Source organism: Poecilia formosa, unplaced genomic scaffold, assembly GCF_000485575.1.
Source record: "Poecilia formosa unplaced genomic scaffold, Poecilia_formosa-5.1.2 Scaffold60, whole genome shotgun sequence".
NCBI classification, from domain to species: Eukaryota; Metazoa; Chordata; class Actinopteri; order Cyprinodontiformes; family Poeciliidae; genus Poecilia; species Poecilia formosa.
Genome location: NW_006799999.1, coordinates 2,118,016 through 2,137,148, shown reverse-complemented (window position 1 = coordinate 2,137,148; position 19,133 = coordinate 2,118,016). Strand labels below are relative to the sequence as shown.

Below are 19,133 nucleotides of genomic sequence, written 5' to 3'. Positions count from 1 at the left end.
TATTTGAATTCACACTAAGCTAGAATATGCTATATTTCATCACTGTAAAGTTAGAAAAGGAAGATAGCAGCAATCATCTGTCATGAATGCAAAACGTTATCAATTCTGATGTGGTTGCCTGGATACACCTTCAGCAAAGGTGTGTTTTCCATCTCCCTACATGTACTAATTCACTGCCTCACTCTGCTATTGTCTGCCATTTCTCTTTTGAGCACCAACACGCTGACAAGTACCTCATGAGGATGAAAAAAAAAAAGGAAGAAAGAAAAAAACACTACCGTGAGCACGCCCAGACCCGCTCTCATCCACATGATCACCCTGAGAAGCATTATCACAATCTAAGGGACTAGATTATCCCCAGGCTCAAAACTTCATCCTCTTTGATCCGCACTTGGGAGGGGATAAGAGGCAGCACGGCAGGGGGACCATTACCCAGACTTTGCACTTGCTAATCACGGCAGATTTTGATCACCTTCAGGGACAGATGGACAATAGATTCATAAATACCACAGCAGAACAGACATGAAGCGGTCAAGCCGTCTTGTATAAATATTGCCAAAATCCTGACATAGTCTCAGAGGTGCTTATTTCCTGATATGCATTTCAGTCATCTAAATGAGTTTTGCATTCAACTGAAATGCTCCAAGAATATACTTTAAAAAACTTTTAATAAATTAGGTCTGATTAAAAATTCACATTCTAATTAAGAAGCAATAAAATATCAGTACATCTTGAGCGGGTCATTAGGAGCAAGTTGACGAAATCGGTGGTGTTAAAAAAAACATAAAAATAAAAATCTGTATACATGCACCACGTCCATGAATTTACTTTAATGTTGTTTGAGTAAGAGGTGCAAATACCCATCACTCCAAGTTGTTTACACTATAAACCCTCCAAATCTCTGTAATAGATCTTTGTTGTGTTTTGAGGTGAGATGGTGAGGTCAGCTGTTTATTGGCTGCAAGTAATTACAGATGCATCCTAAGCTTGCTGACATCGTCCATGGGGCTTTGCAGGCACTATCAACTAATTCAATGCAGAAACAACTACAATGCACTGAAAATTACACTGACTCTCATTAACGTGAAACTTAAGAAGCGATAGGAAGTCGTGATGGGCCTAATCTGGTGTTCACGGCTTCGCAGGGCAACTGCAGGAATTACATTTTGGTTTTAAAACGTGTTAAGTCATTTTTAAGTATTTAGATTGAATCGCAAAGCTCTTTTTCCACAAACTTAAGTCAGCAATGACTCTGAACTTGTCTAAAATTTTTCTCTACATCATATGCGTCGTTCTTCAGTTCTTCTGTCCTTTACCAGAGGCAATGAAAGTGTCTTTTTTTTTTCCCCTGTGTGGGGTTGATTCCCGCATAAGGGAGGCAATACAGGGACAATAGCAGCCACCCAATTAAAGCTGTGTTGGCCTTGCAATTCCTCAAGGTATTGCCATGTGACAGTTTAATTAACCAAGCCCGTTATCTTAATTTAGCAGGATCAAAAAGTAACAAACTGAGGTTATCGGGAAAAAACACTCCTAGTCGCCATACTCGTATACTCACATGTACATGCTCTCAGTCTTTGTCAGTGTGGCAAAGCTTCAGTGAAATAGATATATTTAATGAAATTTATTATGTTGGCACTGACTGCTTTATGCTAAGATACCATACTTTAGCACAAGTTTATTCTGTTGTGTAATTCTGACATCAAGGCAGGCTTTTTGACAATCCATACAGGTATATATCCCTGATTGGGACAAGACCAAAGTAGGTATTACCAGGGAATGTGTTGTCTTTTTCATTTGGATTGGAACTGGTGTCTTTGTAACGGCTGGGTGCCAGATGCCATACTAGTTAAGTCTATCTCCAATGAAGCTAGCCTGGTGTCATACTCATCCTTACTGACCCTCGTATTCAAATATCTTATTTTAAAACCTAATTAGGGGTCGGGTGCTTTTTATGTATATAAGTCTCAATCATTCAGATTTACAAAATCCATAAAAAGTTTCTTCTGTGATCATCCCATCCACTGTCATTCCATAAAGTCCACCCTACCCCCCCTTTTGTTTTAGCATCTCTTCTTTTTCAAAAACTCCATTATCTACTGCACTGCAGGCAGTGGATGAAAGGACATTACTAGTTATGGTTGAACTGAGAAGAAGTCCTGATGCCTTGGACAGGCCCGGGCCATTTGTCTCTCTGGTTCCTGATGCAGTGTAACACGGGGAAACAATGCCCCGGGGCATCACAAATATTCACTCGCATCAGGCGTGGAAACAGTGCAGACGGAGGGGCCTTCCAATTGCATCTTAGTGATTGAAGCTGTGCTGAATTCATTGTCTCGGGAAATTTTCATCCGGCAGTTCATTTTCACATAATCAAAGCTGAACAATTTCTCCACTTTGTAGCTGACTGCACAGAATTGATCAAGCAATCTGTCATTTTTACTATTGTAATTAATAACGTTGAGGAATTCAATATAGGGGGAACTCAGCACATAATATCGTGAACAGAACTACAGCAATCAGCATGTGGCTGCTCCAGCAAATCCATACAAAACCGTCTAATTATAGCAGGATATTAACAGATGGGACCTCTAAACTGGGTCTAGATATGCATTTTGAAGCACAGATGTTTCTGTGTGGTAATCTGCAAACTGAAATGACCTTGCGAGGAAAATAAATAATCTATTCTTCAAGTTGATTTCGGAGCAAGTGTAATTTTGTTCAGTGTAACAAAATGCTTCATCTGATTTTCTTTAAGAGGTAAAGTTTCACAGATCAGCATAGTAAATAAACACACACATAAAAGTTACCGGAGCCACCTTTTCCAGCAAAAAAAGTTCCTGCAAGTCTTGCACGCAGAGCATCTGAAAGTTTCCTCAGATGTTTGGCCAGTAGCAAAATATATTTTTGCTACTGAAGTTATGAGATAGTTCTTTTTGTAGATCATGTTTCCTTTTCACTACTACCTGAAAGGCCAGACTATATTTTGCATCATTTCAAAACCGTTTATTTTTTAACATAATGGTGTTATTACAAAGAGGAGTGTTACTGCCATGTAATTTGTGGGTCTAGTCTTTGAAAAATATCTTTGTTGGTGCAGAGTATCAAAAAGATATCTGTGTTAAAGCAAGGATGCAGACTTCAACCATCATAGGGAACAATATATGAACTAGTCATGGACTGAAATATTGGGCACTAGTTAAAGTCTTTAAAACTGAGTATTTAAAAGGGGTTGTGTACTTTGCAGTTCCATTTCATACCACAATAAAGTTAGTATGTTACAGTTGTTGTGAAAATGATATCAAAACATCAAAACTAACTTCAAAGAAATGTGACCATATCTCACTTTTTGAAAATTGCCCTATGCCACTTTAAGATGATCCAAGGTGGAGCTTTCGGTAAATAGGTGCCGCTTTGTCTGAGTAACGCTTAGGCACCATGAATGGTTGCCACGGGAGACTCAAGGATTTCTCAAACATGCATGAAAGAATCAAAGCAACACTCTGGGCATGTCTTTGATGAGAGAATGACATTATAACATGATATAAAACTGGGAAAAAAGTTGATTTTACATAATTGCACAATTATAGAAAATTTCCTCTTTTCAAGATGTCTCCGTGTGTTATTAAATTTCTTGTTTTGTTCTTGAGAGTCCAATATATTTTTCCCTTCCTAAGATTGCAATCATCAGAATATCTGACTAACCCGAATTTTTGTCACTTATTTCTTTTCCTACTAACAAGCTTTAAGATCTTGGTGGCTGAGTTCTGTTTCAAAAGTGAACCTAGAGGACACAGAAAGTTCTTCAACCTGCCCATAACCTTATTATTTGAAACCAGGCTCTGAAGTTGTTCTACTCAGAGTATAACAGCACACACTACTGTGACACTGCTGTAATTAGTCTGGTTATCTGAATCTCTCTGAAGCTCTAAACCCAAAGTACGAGTCCAAGTTCTCACAATTTTACTGCACACAGGAACATGTTAAAACACATTACCTAGAGATTGTAGAAAAGGCAAAATCTTCATTTAAATCCCATAACATAAAAAAATTTAATTAAAATAATTTGGACCGAGACAGATATTGTGAAATCTAAAGCCCTCATGTAGTTTTATGACTCTGAGATTAAAGTATAAACATAACTCTTTTCTCTCATATTTTATTATCTGTTTTAAAAAGACTCCATTGTGAGTTGGCTTCATTACCTCATTTATCACTGTTCTATGACTGTATCGTTAACTGTACTTATTATGCATTTGCCTTTTTTTTTGCAAAGGACAATAGTTTGTTCCTCTCTGTGGGGCAGAGCTTGTAGTTCTACTATAGCCTCTAATATTTCATAGGTTAAGTAAAACGGCGGAAAATATAATAATTCCACTTTAATATTCAGTATATGCTTAAAGCACTTAACATTACCTGAAGGCACTGCTATAGGTCAAAGAATCTGACAGGTCACCGAGCGGCTGTAGCACCAGTGTAAGGTCGTTCTCTAAATATACTCTTTAATAAAGTGCTAGAGAGTTGTCATGTCCTAATTTCCTAATTAATTTCTATCATTTTTGTATAATGTAAGGCAGTGTGGAGAAAAAAGAAAATAAGAGTTTCTCTGGTTATAAGAGAGAGTCAGTTTAAAAAAAAACAAACAAACAAGACAAAACTAGATATTTTTAACTTGGCTGAAAAACTGGGTACTAAACGAAATGGTAATGATCATGTATATGACTGGGCAGCAATAGGGAGCAAGTAAAAGAGGCTTTCAAAGCATATGTAAAACAGCACGGGTAATGTCTAGAATTACTTCTCGGCACACATGCACATACGCACGCACACACACAAATACAAATGCAGAAATGCCCGGCTGTCCGTGGACAGAGGACAGATGGCTACGGAGTGGCTCTGATCCAGGGAGTGACGATGTTCTGTATCATTATAATCTGCTCCGTAGTATCCTCCCTACTGCTGTGCAGGACAACATGTTTCACCCACTGAGAGCAGACACTGGAACAATTCTACTGCTGTTCTCCAACACATACGCTCAGGCGCTTGCAAAAACAAACTTACATTTGGCGTTTCCAACATTCGATACCTATGCATCGCTCGTTTACTACTTCCAATTAATACCCATGAACTTAACGTATTGCATATTGTTTCGTTTATCTTGTTAGTTGTATTTTTGATGAATGATGGAGTTAAATACTTGCTTAAAAATGCTTAAATCTACATATATATTAAAAATGTAATTAAGCATACAGTTTAATTTATTTTTTTTAAATATTTTCTCAAAATGTTGCCTTAATCTTTTTTATTTTCATTTATTTTTTCACCCATCCGGCTTGTACCAATGGAGTGTGGTGGGCCAGATGCTACAGCTCACAAAGAGTAGTGGAGATATTAAAATGAAGGAAAAGAAAAAAAAAAGAGTTAAATGTAGATATAGTCAATATAGCTATCACAGTATTCTTCTTTTTCTTCTTTTTTGTTTCCAGTGTGGCTCTCAGAGGTTTGTTTGAGTACCAAGCCCAACATCTACACATACTGAGTTGCGATAGATGCTGTCTTTTAAGCACTTCTATTTAAAAGCTATGATAACACTTTAATTGTCCGAGTTGAATTCACAAAATTAACAAAGCTTTGCATCCAGAAATTAATTCCTGGAGAAAAAAAGAAGGAGGCTGCATTGCCATGGGGCTCAGCTACATAGTATTAATTAATTTCATTTATAGCACAGACACCACATCTAGGAGGCTGTTGATCATGTGATTACAAACGGAACAACTGGGAACAGAAACATGTCTATCATGATGATGGAGCTGATAAACACTGGATTTTCTCTCTTACAACTCCGTAGGGAGATTTTATATCTGCGTAGAAACAAGTTTGTAAGAATTGTTTTCTTTTTCCAGTCAACTCAGCGGATCTGAATCATATTCTCTGCATGATAATGTGGGTTACTAGCGTGTTTACAGCAAACAAGTCAGCCAGCATGTATAAACTGTAAACATAAAATATGCAAACTAATCAAACCACCGTGCCTCACTTTCCGAGCTCTATTGCGCACAGACAAGGCATTAAAACAAACAAATGCAAATTTGTGCACAGGGCAGGGCCTGAGATAAGAACAATGATGGTGAGTCTGTAGCTCGAGAAAAGCATCGGGATCCATATTTATTCATGGTCCTGCAAGTCGTAAGAGTTATGACTGACAAGAAAAGCAAGTAAATAAATGATTACACAATATCACTGGAGCTTTACTGGTCCTGATGCTGGATGAAGGCTTTAACAATATGGGTGAAGAGTGATAACCCTTAAATCTCCAGGACTCTGGACTAATCCTCGTCCTTAGCAGACATACATTTTTCAGTAAGCTTTGAATAACATTTTCATTGCATTCTACTGGATTTGCGTTTTCTTTTTTCCGTGTAATGTGAGACTCTTGGAATAATACTTTGCCATTTCTGAGGACGGTCTGAGTTTGGTAAGTAGTTGTAGCTTCAGGTGTAGGTGAAAACCATTCTCAGAGGGATATAAGGCAGACTTTTAAAGGTGAAAAGTTCAGCCATGCTGTGTAGAGAGGTTATAAGGGCACTTAGGAAGAAATAAGAGGTGTTCTCGTTCACTGCTTCCATAAACATGGTGTAATTATTTGCTACTGCTACCAGAGTAAAGGGATAATGTCACAGATTTACAGCCTAAGTGGTAAGAGTCAGAGATATTCATCAATCCTCTCCAGCACTAGAGAGTTGGAGATAGGCTACACTGGCTGAATGAGGATTGCGGGTGATCCGCCATGCAGTCGGGCTGAGATTTAGAGGTGGATATCACACCCAACAGCCGGCCCGGCCTGAAATAGCTTCCCACGAAGCACAAGAGGAAGGACACAAGAATGGACATTACCCTTTATAAACCACAATCATAACAATAGGATTTAATAAAACTTTGTGTGGTAAAGAAAATAGACTAATCCCTTTAAATCTTCCATAATGAGAGGGAAGAAATCCTCAGACTGTGATAGTTCCCCTCCCTTCACCCCATAAGATTTTAGGCTTTCCGCAGGATTCCAATAGCTTAGCCGCAAATCGTCTCACTGCTGTGCGATACCACCACATCCTCTAAGAATAGGGGTGATCTGGCACATGTGTATGGCACAAAAACACTCACAAATCTTATTTGACTTTGAGTGATGCATCCTGGAGAAGTCCAGACTGTTGATGGCTTTTATATTCCCCACCAGGAAAAGTAAGTTGGTGAGGGTGCAATGAATCAAGCTATCGGCCCGGCCAGGGACAGACCGCAGAAAGCTGAGGAGATGAGGGACAGGGAGAGATGAAAGTCTCAGAGACAAATCCTCCCTGCCCAATGGCTCGCGCAAACAGTTAGAAGAAGCACAAGCTGCTGGCTGCTGTTTTTGGATGATGCTTGTTTCTTTAATCTACTCCCCAAGGCCACGCTGCAGACTTTTACAACCATCCTTTAGTGGCTTTGTGGTAAATCACAATGGATACTTCATTAGATGATGCTAAAAACAATTCCTATTTTTACATTAATGATTTCTGAAGAAAAGTGCAAACAGGAAAACAGGAGCTCAGGAGTGCTCCGAATTGTGCTTGTGCTAGTATGAGGAGGATCACTGGAATGACGCACTTTCATATCTGGTTGGAACAACGGGTGTAAACACACCCCGATGGCCTAAATTAATCATGTTTAAACAGACGGACGCGATGGCATCACATGAAACCATGACTCCTCCATATGCTACCTGTTTGGAGCAATATTTGTAAGCTGACTAATTACAGTGCTCTCAGATGAAGCCTATCTCTTAGCAGCTGTTTGTCCATTAACCTGTGGAACAGTTATTTTAGCATGGGAACCAGCACACATCAACACTGCTCTAATTGCAAAAGAGAAAATAAACACAATGTTTTTGCTTTTGGCATTGAAAAGCCGGCTGGTCATTGAACATGAAGGTTAATTTTGTTGACTGTTGCCTTTTCTAACTCCATTCATTGAGAAATTATTGCTGATGTTGCTATCGATTTTTAAGTGACAAACAACTCGGGAGCAAATTCACAAAGGATGTATTAGGTGTTAAACATGATCAAAGCTTAAAACTAGGTGACTGATTATAAACTGGGACACAAGGGCAGATCTGGATCTAAAATAACCAAACAGAGCAAATAGCCTCACCCTCTTTATCTATCTCCAACTGATTCAGGTAAATGAATGCGTCATTCCACTGTTTTTTTTTTTGTTGTTTTTTTTTTTACAATCTGCAGCATCACTTGTTGATTCAGGCCATTCGTGCATAATATTTCTGAGCACAATTTGTCTTTAAAAATGTTTGTCTTGCTTTTTCAGGTGAATCAGTAGCTCCTCATTAGCTGAAATTTGAATAACAAACAAAACGAGAAACTATCTTTTCAATCTCTTTGATCACGCCAGCTCCAGCTGTGTTTGTGCCTGGATAAAGTATTACCGTGACCCGGTGATATTTGCAGATTTCTTCCATTACAAACACTCATCTTCAGGTATTTAACGTAACCTGCTTCATAAATCCAGTAAAGAAACAAAAGCAGGCACTGGGTGCAAGACAGCTGCAGAAGTGAATCATGAATCTTCCCTCTCAAGTTTCTATCAACGGGTTTTCTTTAACAAAATGCAAAAAAAAAAAAAAAAAAAAGGAAGAAAAACTTGAACGTGATGGATCACAGTGTCACATATATTGAATAAAATCATGAAATATATGATGGATGTAATAACTGCAATAAGAAAGGAATTATTATGTGTCAGTGAGCCATCACTTTAGGGACCCTCACAAAGGAGGCAACTGTTGCTTTTCAAGTTTTCATCAGATGAGTAAATGTCAAAAAGTCAGCCTCCCTGTCCGGATGATATGACTGAGTCACATCCTGGTGGCGCCATGGTTCGATCACGCCACTTTGGATTCAAAGCTTACTGGAAGTGTTTCAGAAGATGTGCGTCTTCAAGCAGCCTGTCATTCAGCAGCCAGATTGCGTGTTGCTTTGTTCATTTGTTGTTTTCAGAATTCACTTGTGCAGCGTCTGAACTGTTTTTTTTTTCCCTTTTCAGCTTGCCTCTCTCCTCCTCTCTCTGCATAGAAATAGAGAGGCGAGGTTTGACAGCCAGCCTTGTGCAAGGCTGCTTCTTTGTTTTCACTTTGATTTTATTCATTTCTCTCTCTCTCTCTCTCTCTCTCTCTCTCTCTCAACGAAAACATTCGCTATGAACCACGCTTTATCCCTAAAAGGGAACCCAGATAAAATACATTGGAACGATAAGAACTTGTTTGTCCAAAACCATTATTGACACATCTCAAATGGAGCAGCTGACAATGTTTATGCAAATACAAAAACAGTTATTTCTCTAATGAAGCCAATAGCTGTGTAAAATTTGCACTCGGTTTTCTTTGAGTTGGTATGAAAACGAAAGCATTTTCTATCAGCCCATTAAGAGGAATTCTAAACATAAATACATCAAAATAGTATGCATTATTGATTTCACCCTCTACTGTAATGTGTACTGTCCTGAGGGCTGCATTTGTGTCAAAATGGTACATGTCAATAATGAAGTCATAAAATGCAGTCCGGGACGCCTTTTTAATCTAGATCCAAAAGCATTCATACAACAAATGCACTATCTGACCATGAAATATGAATGATATTCAACGGAATCCACTTTTCCAACAGTCAGATAAAGGTTTATTGAAGACCATGGTGAGAAGGAAAGGGGTTGCCATGGCTACATGGTTGAAAAGGGCATCTGATTTGACTTCTGACCAGTCAATTAATCTTGCAACTGCATTTTTTCAATCAAAGCTTCACCTATAATTCAAAACTAATTGCTTTGAACATGAAAAAAAAGAAAACTGAGATTGTGAGGATTCAGGAAAGGTACTGTAGTGCTAACGTCTTAAGATTAAGCTGCCTCAAGGGAAGATGGGATTAATATTTTAGATGAATTTAAGTCAGAATATTTCTTTTACTTCGTCTTTGTGAGGACTAAAAAAGAAAATGTTTAATTAAGCACACTAAATTACGTGGACTCAATTTTATTCATAGTTTTTCAGAAGAACACAGAGTTGAGCCCTTCTTTAGCTTGAAAACATCCTAATGCCACAATAAGGTCTGGAAAATCCACTGCATGAAATCCTCTTTGATAGGCTGCTAACTTTTCTGCTGCGCTTGTTGCTTTGGGCTACTACATTCAGCTGAAAATGCTGCTGATAAAATTAGAAACACTGATGTGTAAAGGGATAAATGGAAATTCACACATCACCCACAGAAGTACATTGAAACAAAATATTGCCAGCTCAGTGTTATGTTGTTGTCTTAACATCCATCTTTACAATTACATCTCAGATTCAGAAGAAAGTACAAGACTCAGCCTATAGGATCCATCTAAGATAAAATGTCTGATTTCACTTTTGTATATCTTTAAGTTTGCGCATAAAGCAATGATGTATTCTATAAAACTTTAAAAATACACTGCAAAAATGTGTGTTTAATCTGTTAACACAGAAGTAAAAAGAATTGTACATTTTTATATAACTGTAATTTACAGGTTCATTCTCAGTATGATAAATTACTAAGCATTTACAAAAAAAAAAAAACTAGCAAACTGAAATGTAGGTTTTGCAAGTAAGAGCTGAATATAATGTCATCATCATCTTTTTATGAGTTACATTATATGTGTGTGTGTGTGTGTGTTTTCATAGACATCATTGTAAGGGAGCGCTCGCGTGTGTGAAAACAACTGACCAATCACGGCATTTCCCTTACTTAATCAATTCATAAGCTGGTGGAAAATGTGCAGGTGGATATTTCTATTACCAAGCCACAAATAACTGAGAAACTCAATTTCATCACCTTCCACAGGGCTGTCATAGGAACACATCGCATGCTGTCTCCTCACAGTATCCACACTGTCCTTGTAGTATCACATTATCCTCCCACACCCCCAACCCCTCCCTGTCCCACTCATCGCTCCCGTTTCTGAAACAAAGCAGGAGGCGGTTTGATTATCATAATCCAGTTGCAGATAATTAGGAAAGGTCAGGTGGTACACTCAAACACTGTCCGTTCCTCTCTGTGCTCCAACCCCCCGCCCTCATCCCCCGCTGTTCTTCTTGCTCCCTCTCCATTTGCTCGGACAGCCCTATCAGTGGGTAACATCTCCCAACACCACTGCTGACTGTCTGTTCGTGATAGCAACTGTGGCAGTCATCTCCACAGAGGCGAGCGATGTGCTGCCAACCTCTCCGGCGAGCCAGACAAGACCGTATTAATGTCTGCTGCAGGTGCCCTGGAGCATCAATTAATCGCTGTTTAAAACTGGCAAAAATGCATTTGATATACTTAAGCTTAATTAATACATTGCAACCAATTTTGCGAGACTAATTAATCAATTTGAAACTGAGCTGCAGTGCTAAGATATCTAGATTATATTGTCTAGAAAAAACCTATCCCATAAGGGAGAGAGATTGTTGAACTCAACCTACTGTTAGTGGAGGGCAGCACAAATCCAGTTATTAAAAAGAAAAAAAAAACAAAAAAAAAAAAACTCCTAAGCAGGATGGCAAAATTAGGGTGAAAATAAAGAAAAACTTGGTTTCTTTAAGGATAAGAACTGAAACTGAGGTGGGGGATTAATTGGGACTTGAACTACATGCTCTGTGCACTGTGAGTCCTGTTTATACTGAACCTGTGAAAGAGGCCACACTGTTGTGACGGAAAAAGCAAAGAGAGCTACAGAGTAATTGAGAGGGCTATGCTGAGAGGGAAACTGGTCTTAAGATGGGATAAAGGATGAAAGTTGGGGGAGGGAAAAAGTGGGGGAGGCAGCTGTAAAGAAAGACCCATGAACTATATACTAAGAGATTAGATGTATAGAAAAACCCTGTAAGAAAACAACCTCAGGAACCTCAGGGATACTGACCGGTGTCAAGCTTTTTTTTTTCTTTTTTTTTTTTAACCTGTTTTCATGTGAGGAAACAAACTGGAGAGTTGTTTCATGAACAATATGCTATATCCACACCAGTGTGGGTTTATCTCAAGTGGGTTAAACAAAACCCAGTCAGCCTCAGATTTAAGTGATCATACTACAAATTACTTGCGCATGCATGGGAAAGTCTAATTTTCTTTGTCAGTTACAGTTTGTAGAACATACGATGATATTTATTTTTTTCCTTAAGACAAAAAAAAAACATAATTGAGCATTCAACTAGTGGTTTTGAAAGTTGATAAGGATGTGCCAGTGTCGTACCAGAGTAACTTCAGCGTTGGCCCACAGCCCCTTTCCTCCCCCACAGCTTAGCTAAACCCCTATGTTATTGGCAAAACACAGCCGGCTGCTGTCGGTTAACTGTCTAATCTCACATCAGTCGATTTCCCCAAACAAGGAGAGGGGGAGAAGTGGAACGAGACTCATGGAGGAGGAGGGGAAAAAAACCCTTAAACACAGATTACACCCTCAGTAAGTTACCATCACCTCCGGACTTGTGGTCTGTGAGTGCATGTGTGTGTGTGTGTGTGTGTGTGCGTGTGTGTGTGTGTGTGTGCGAGTGCACGTGTAGGCGTGTGAGCACATTTTGTTTTGTTCAAGAACTAAATTGTACAGCTCAAAGACCACACACAGAGAAGTGTATAAACACGCTGCATCTACCAGAGCTCAAACAGCTTCCAAACACCTAAAAATTGCATACTTAGTCTTTAGTCACGTGCTTTTGTGTTTATAAATGTGATCCTTTGGTCCCTCATGGACAATTAAATGAGAACATTTTCAAAATGAGAAACATATGGAGCTTTTTAATTGGCCAATTTCTCTTGCCAACATGTGTGGCTTTTTTTAATTCTAAAATCAATGAAAAGGAAAAAAATGCTATCTTGTCAGACTCGCATATTGCAGTACAGAGTGTTGCTCAAATTTTCATTGTCCTTCCGTACGGAGTAAAGCAGCCCTTCTGTTCCCAGGATTAATAGCACCATTACAGAGAATCCATGTTCAGTACACAAGACCATTCTTCAGGATCCTGTCAGCGAGATACAAACTTTTTTAGTGTAGATGTTTTAGCAAATTTGTGTTTCCCGGAGTATTTCCATTATGTTAAGCGGGTAATTGTGCGCACCAAAGCAAATCTCCGGTTAAAGCTGCAAAGGGAAATTCACTGTATCTCTTTTCCCATTTCCTCTCTCTTTCTACTCTATGCATAATCTTAAATTTCTTGCCTCTCTGTGACCATGCACTAATCTTGCGAGGTTGCGGGGGGTGACTGCAACAACTCATATCTGGGGAGTTATTGTTCTACACATGTCATATGTAATCTGCCTGACCCACAGTGCTTAGAATAATTATTCATATTTAATCACCAAACTACGAGGCTACATCGCCTGCCGCTCGCTAAGTCATTTTCCGTGTTCCATTATCAAAGTTTCAGAGATGGGAGCTCAGAGAAAGGGGACTAAATGCAGAAGCAGAAGTAGTTGAGCTTATAAAAACATAATGGGCTTGTCTGCTTTGATAAACTGAGGACGTGTGTAGCATGCACACGTAGTCACACCCTCCGGTCCAGGCATACTGTATGCAGAGTGCAGTGAAAAAAGTGGGGCGTGGATAAAGGAGACCGACGCGATGTCATACAATGAGTGTTTAGGCAAGCGCAAAAGTTATACGTCTTTAATTGTACTTTTTCGGCTGTTTCTTCTCCTGTCTGCTTAGATTTGCCAGGGAGGACTCACCTTGTTCCAAAGGTGGTGGTTTCACACCTGCAGCCTTCAGTTTGAGGGCTTCTTTTGCAGACATATCACAGCAGGAGCCTTTGTTGGTGTCCTGGTCACTGTCAGCCTGGTCGCTGTCACCATGGCCGCTGTCTCTGAGGCTGGCTCGCTCTGGGTCTTTGAATGTTGAACTACTAAACAACAACAAAAAACACAGAAGATTTGGATGCATCAGTGTGAGCACTTTTAGAACCAATTGACATATGCATACGCTATAGCGCTTTTTGGTAACTAGTAATGACTTGGAAACAGTTACTTTATAGATTCCAGCTCTTACCTTTGAACAAACTGTTGTCTGCTACCCATATAATTAGGTTCAGCGGGGAAATTGTCCGTCTGTGGAAAAGCGAGAATAAAGTGTGCAGTGTTAGTGAGAGAAACATTTTCTGTTGTAAAAACAAGAATTCCTAAAGACATATGATTAATTATGCAGAACTGTGAGGTGCAGGACAGATTAGTTGAAAGGAAATGAAAGTGTGCACTCTGCTTTGCCAAGGTTTAAGCATTTCACTAACCGTATGAAACGGGCTAATTAGCCATTGGAGAGTAAACCACACAGTTAAACATCAGGTCTGGCAGACATCAGATAATCAATGACTCCAAGGACAATTGTCTTGATGAAAATAGAAATCTTTGCAATTGCCGTGTCGAGCCGTTGGCTAGACATCTATTAGCTAGATTACAGTACAAATTGTACAGGAATAACAATGTAATTTCTGCCTTGTTCCTGTTAGAGAACAACTAACTCTCTTAAATTCAACATATTCTTTCTCATTCTTGGCTCACAAGTATATTAGAAAATAAAAAGACTTCGCATAGTAGGGATGATTAGTTGACTATTAGTCCATTCTTAGATCTGCAATGACTTTCTTGCATTTCATGTCGACTAGTTGCGATCACAAGAAGATGGATGATGAGGAATTTGGGTGGGAAATGTCAGATATTTAGAGCTTTACGGTGTTATAAGAACACTGAGAATATCTAGAAAACGTAGTTCAAGCTGTGTTCAAAAGATCTGACAGAGTTTATCCATGTGATCGAAACAAACCAAATGAATGAAAGTTCTTTCAATGGAAACACACTTTAAGGAACTCAGACCAGTAATCTGTGATGGTCACTTTCAAAATAAGCTGATGGTATGCTTAGGATAATTCTCCATTTAGAAAATCCATTTTTGCTTTAACGTCTTAGCATATATGTTGACATGTAATGCTATTGTTTCCAAAATTGGCCAAACACTTTACTCTTGATTTCATTGTCTCTAAACATTAAAGTGTTTGTCCCCAACTTGGTCGCGGTTTATTTTTACCCAGGTTTTGATCTTTAGTTGATAGGCACATTTTGCTACACAAAGAACCCATCTCCTTCTTGAACAACATGATAGCAGGATATCTATTTATACTTGGATATAATAGTTTTAACTGACAAATGTGGTAAAAGTTGTAAAAAATATTACAGTTGATTATTACTACTAGCAATATTGTATAGCCAATAGCAATGATTTATATCTACCAAACTAACACAATAATAAAACTTCAGTCTGATTTTAATGTCAGATAATGAGGGAAAGACTTTACATGTTCTGTACAGTCACATTAGGAGGCATTTTGATGTGTGACAAAGTGCAGCACTGTAATGTAATTCTGGTACAAGGCACTCTGCATAAATGGCACAAATCCCTAATCTTTGGAACAGTACGAAGCAACGCCTTACGGACTGGATCAATCACATCGGCCACGAAGCACTCTATCTTACTCCCAGTGTGTTTCACTGGCTTAGTAATTATACCAAGCCACAATGTATTGGAGTTTTTAATCATGTTAAGGAGTTAAAAGGTTAAAAACATTGAGGTGTGCTTACTGGCATTTGCCAAAAATATAGGCCCATTATCAAAAGACTTAGGATCTTTCTTATGAAAACATTTTCTTAACCAGCATATTTTTAGCTCTGATTATTGCAAGGGAATAATCAATTTCCTCTTGTGTAGTGGTAGGAATGATTGAAGAAAATGTCTTAAAGAGAAAATGCTTTCATGCTTTTGTGGCTGCATTCATCACAGCAACACAAATAATTACACTATGTTGTGCACAACTCTCTGTCTAGAATTCATAGCGGGGAAATGTCATGTTTGGTGAGTAATGCGTCGTTGTGCCAGGCTTTTTCACATGCACAGCTTGACTCACGGTCGATAGAGTATTTCAATGTCATCGGTGCGCTGCAGAGGCTCAGTATGAAAAAAGGGTGTGTGAAGGTCAGACAGGCCACCTCAGTACTCTGACCTTCCATGCTTTTGCAAACACCTTTATCTCCTCAACATTTTATTCCACTTCAGCCTTTGCCAATGTTAAAAGAAAACACCCACGGAATATATCAAAGACTGGAATCTGACCATAAAGCAAAAGAAGAAGGAATGTTTGAAATCGTTTGGCAATGAAATGATAAGAGCGGCTGAAAAGAGTTAAAAAAATAATAAAATGAAATAAATTGAAATAAAATTGGAAAGAAAGAAAAGGGAAGATTAAAATCTTTTTTTCCAGTGATGTGTCCCATCTGTACTTATTTTGACTATACAACTAACCTTGGATATATGTTTCAAACAATTCTGCTCCATGAAGGTCATCGCAAGACATGGGCATTACTCAAAGATGTTTGTTTTGTAATTGCCATGCTGTGATTTATCCATCACAACAGAAAAAAAAAAAAACAACAACAAAAAAACTTTTTGGGTACTGAATAAAATAGTCCACAGTTACAGTTGATTTGAATCCAAACATGTAGTCTCAACGAATGTTGTTCACACCTGTAGTTTTTCTTAACAGACAAAAAAAAACATGCTTCTACTTAAAGTACCATGCCGTTCACTGCACACAAGCCAATAAAAAACACATTACACCACTTCATGGAAACCTCTTTCCTGCCAATTAAGAGTTCTGGGTGATCTTAAGCCTCCATCTCTTCCTGTCTGATCATACCACCCAGCCCTTTCACTACAATGGGCCACTTTCCAATTAATGGGTCGATAACAGGCAGCATGAACTGCTTTCCGCTGAGAAAGTCAGAGCCCACAATAAATACAGGATAATTTGAGGCAGGCTGATAAACTGCATTGCACACTGCATAAATTCCCTTTGCATTATCGGTATCATTACTTTCAATGCTACATGCACCTAAACCTGAATAGCCAAAACTCGCTTGACAATGTCCCTTGCTTATTGACTGCAGATCTGAGTCATTACCGTAAAGATCTAAAGAAGTGAAGAACCTGTTCAATAAAAGATGAATCCAGCAAATCCACCTCTACTCACATTGTTCACGTATCAGCAAAGGCTCTTCTTGTTTTGTGGTGTGGATGAATTTTCCGAAGGCATGTGTTGCTGAAGTGCAGTAAATGATGTGTTGTATCTAGTTCAGGGCGCAAGGTCACAAAGGTCACAGGGATACTGAACACGGCCAGGCTGAGTAAGTGTAAAAAGCTGCACTCTATTCTGTATTCCCATTGAGGCCCCTAAGACTGACCGCCCAGACAGCAGGCCGATTGAGACAAATGGGACGAGAATATTGGAGTGCTGTTCTCCTCTCGGGGCATAGTGGTGAATTCTGGGCTACTGTTTGCTTCTGTGTGGTTACATTTGTGTATTGCTACCTTTTCAGTGAGCATTTGATATCCTACACAGGGATGGTGAGCGAGGACAAATTGCAGCTTCTTTTTCACACATCGTTGGGCCGCTCACTGTTATTCAAACGAACAAGAGTACGCCCCTTTCACCTATTCTGAGAGGTATGATTCATGCATTTCTCCTTTGCTGTCGTCCTTGAAAACATACAGTGACCTCCACATGTATTGGCACCTACTTGTAAAGACAAGTGGGTGCCAATTCCTTCCTTACGGAAACGTAAAAACCATAAGGAAGGAATTTTTTTTTTTTTTATTGCACACCGTAACCACACATAAAAATATGGAAAAATCCAGTGTTTAGTAGGAAGACATAGATCCAGCTGAGAGTAAAATACAGCAGTAAAAAATAGTTTTCTCCTGTAATAATACACAAGGTCTTAATTTGACAATGAAGAAAGAGCATGCAGGAAGAGACTTTCAACACTTGTTCTTTGTTGACTTCATTGTCAAATTAAGACGGTTGGGTATTTTCTTGCAGTCTTTTTGTGACTTGAAACTCAAAACAAAGTCCCTTACTTGCATTGCATGTTATTGAGTCTTTCCTATTTAAATAGTGACTAACAAGATGTCACAGATACTGATAAAAAAAATCCTCCACAAAGTGACCAAACTTGAACACAACACAAAGAATGTTCAGTTACATTTATATTTTAGGAATTGATAGGCCAATTTTGGCAACAGTAATATAATTAAAAACTATTGTTTCTATTTTTGTTTTACCATAAAGAGGACTTTTTACCATAAATGTGCTCAAATGAAAATAGCATGTTTCTATTATTTCTGAGGATTTTAGTTTACCTTTAATAACTGTCAATAACTGTTGAAGATACTACAGACATTTTGTTAATGTGTATGTTATTATTATTATTATTTTTTTTTTTTGCCAAACCAAGTAATCTGAGCAACCTGGAAGGCACCATAGTCGTAGTAGTAAGATGTATCAACTACACATTGGGAAAAAAGTGTTTTTCTGCTGTGCAAAAATAAAGGTTGTAGAGTAAATCAGCACCAGTCAGACAGAAATAAGGGACAAAATGAAAAACGTACTGAGACCAGGAAAAAAAACTATAAGGAAATGAATGGCACAGAAAATGGGTTATAAAAGAATAAATATGGGGTAAAACAGTAAAAAGCGAGGACGCTAAAAGAATTAAGGAAAGAGGGGTGTAGAAACAATACACTGGACCACATGGAGCATCTAGTGGTTGAGGAGCAACTTTAAGTGATCAGATCTGATTAGCATTTAAACATCTTCCTGGAGATAAGAGACCATCAAATCGATGGTTGTAAGTGAACTTAAGGCCAACACGCTGCCTGATAAACATCTTGCTTTATCTTCTAAATAACTCAGAACAGAAGAGATCCAGTTGAATTTTTGACAAGTAAAGGTGTCCTAATGATGCCAGTAAACACAAAAGGTCTAAGCAGTCATGATGGACAAGAGTAACTAATTAAGTAAGTAAAACATTATTTACAAAGAACCTTTCAAGATAAAAAAATAAAAAATAAAAAAATATATATATATATATATCAGTGATTCTTGAGAATAGGGACAAAATGGGTTTTAATTTTCCCATATTTTTTTTTAATTATTTCTCAACCTTATTTATGCAAATATGACAAATAATGTTTAGAAAATATGAAGATGCTAAGGTACAGGCTCCCAG

The 19,133-nt window shown here is 38.4% G+C and overlaps 1 protein-coding gene across 4 annotated transcripts in view; it reads right to left on the bottom strand.

Annotated features, from left to right (window-relative positions):
• pcdh17 (protocadherin 17) overlaps positions 1–19,133 on the bottom strand; it is a 61,706-nt gene that overhangs the window by 20,666 nt on the left and 21,907 nt on the right. For 3 of the 4 annotated variants that reach the window (XM_007553985.2, XM_016672401.1, XM_016672402.1), the window contains 2 exons: positions 14,068–14,126; positions 13,752–13,924 (listed from right to left, as the gene is read on the bottom strand). In XM_007553985.2, the coding sequence (XP_007554047.1) occupies positions 13,752–13,924; positions 14,068–14,126 (232 nt within the window). The remainder of the gene's footprint in view (positions 1–13,751; positions 13,925–14,067; positions 14,127–19,133) is intronic. The other variant, XM_007553986.2, reaches the window with a different exon arrangement.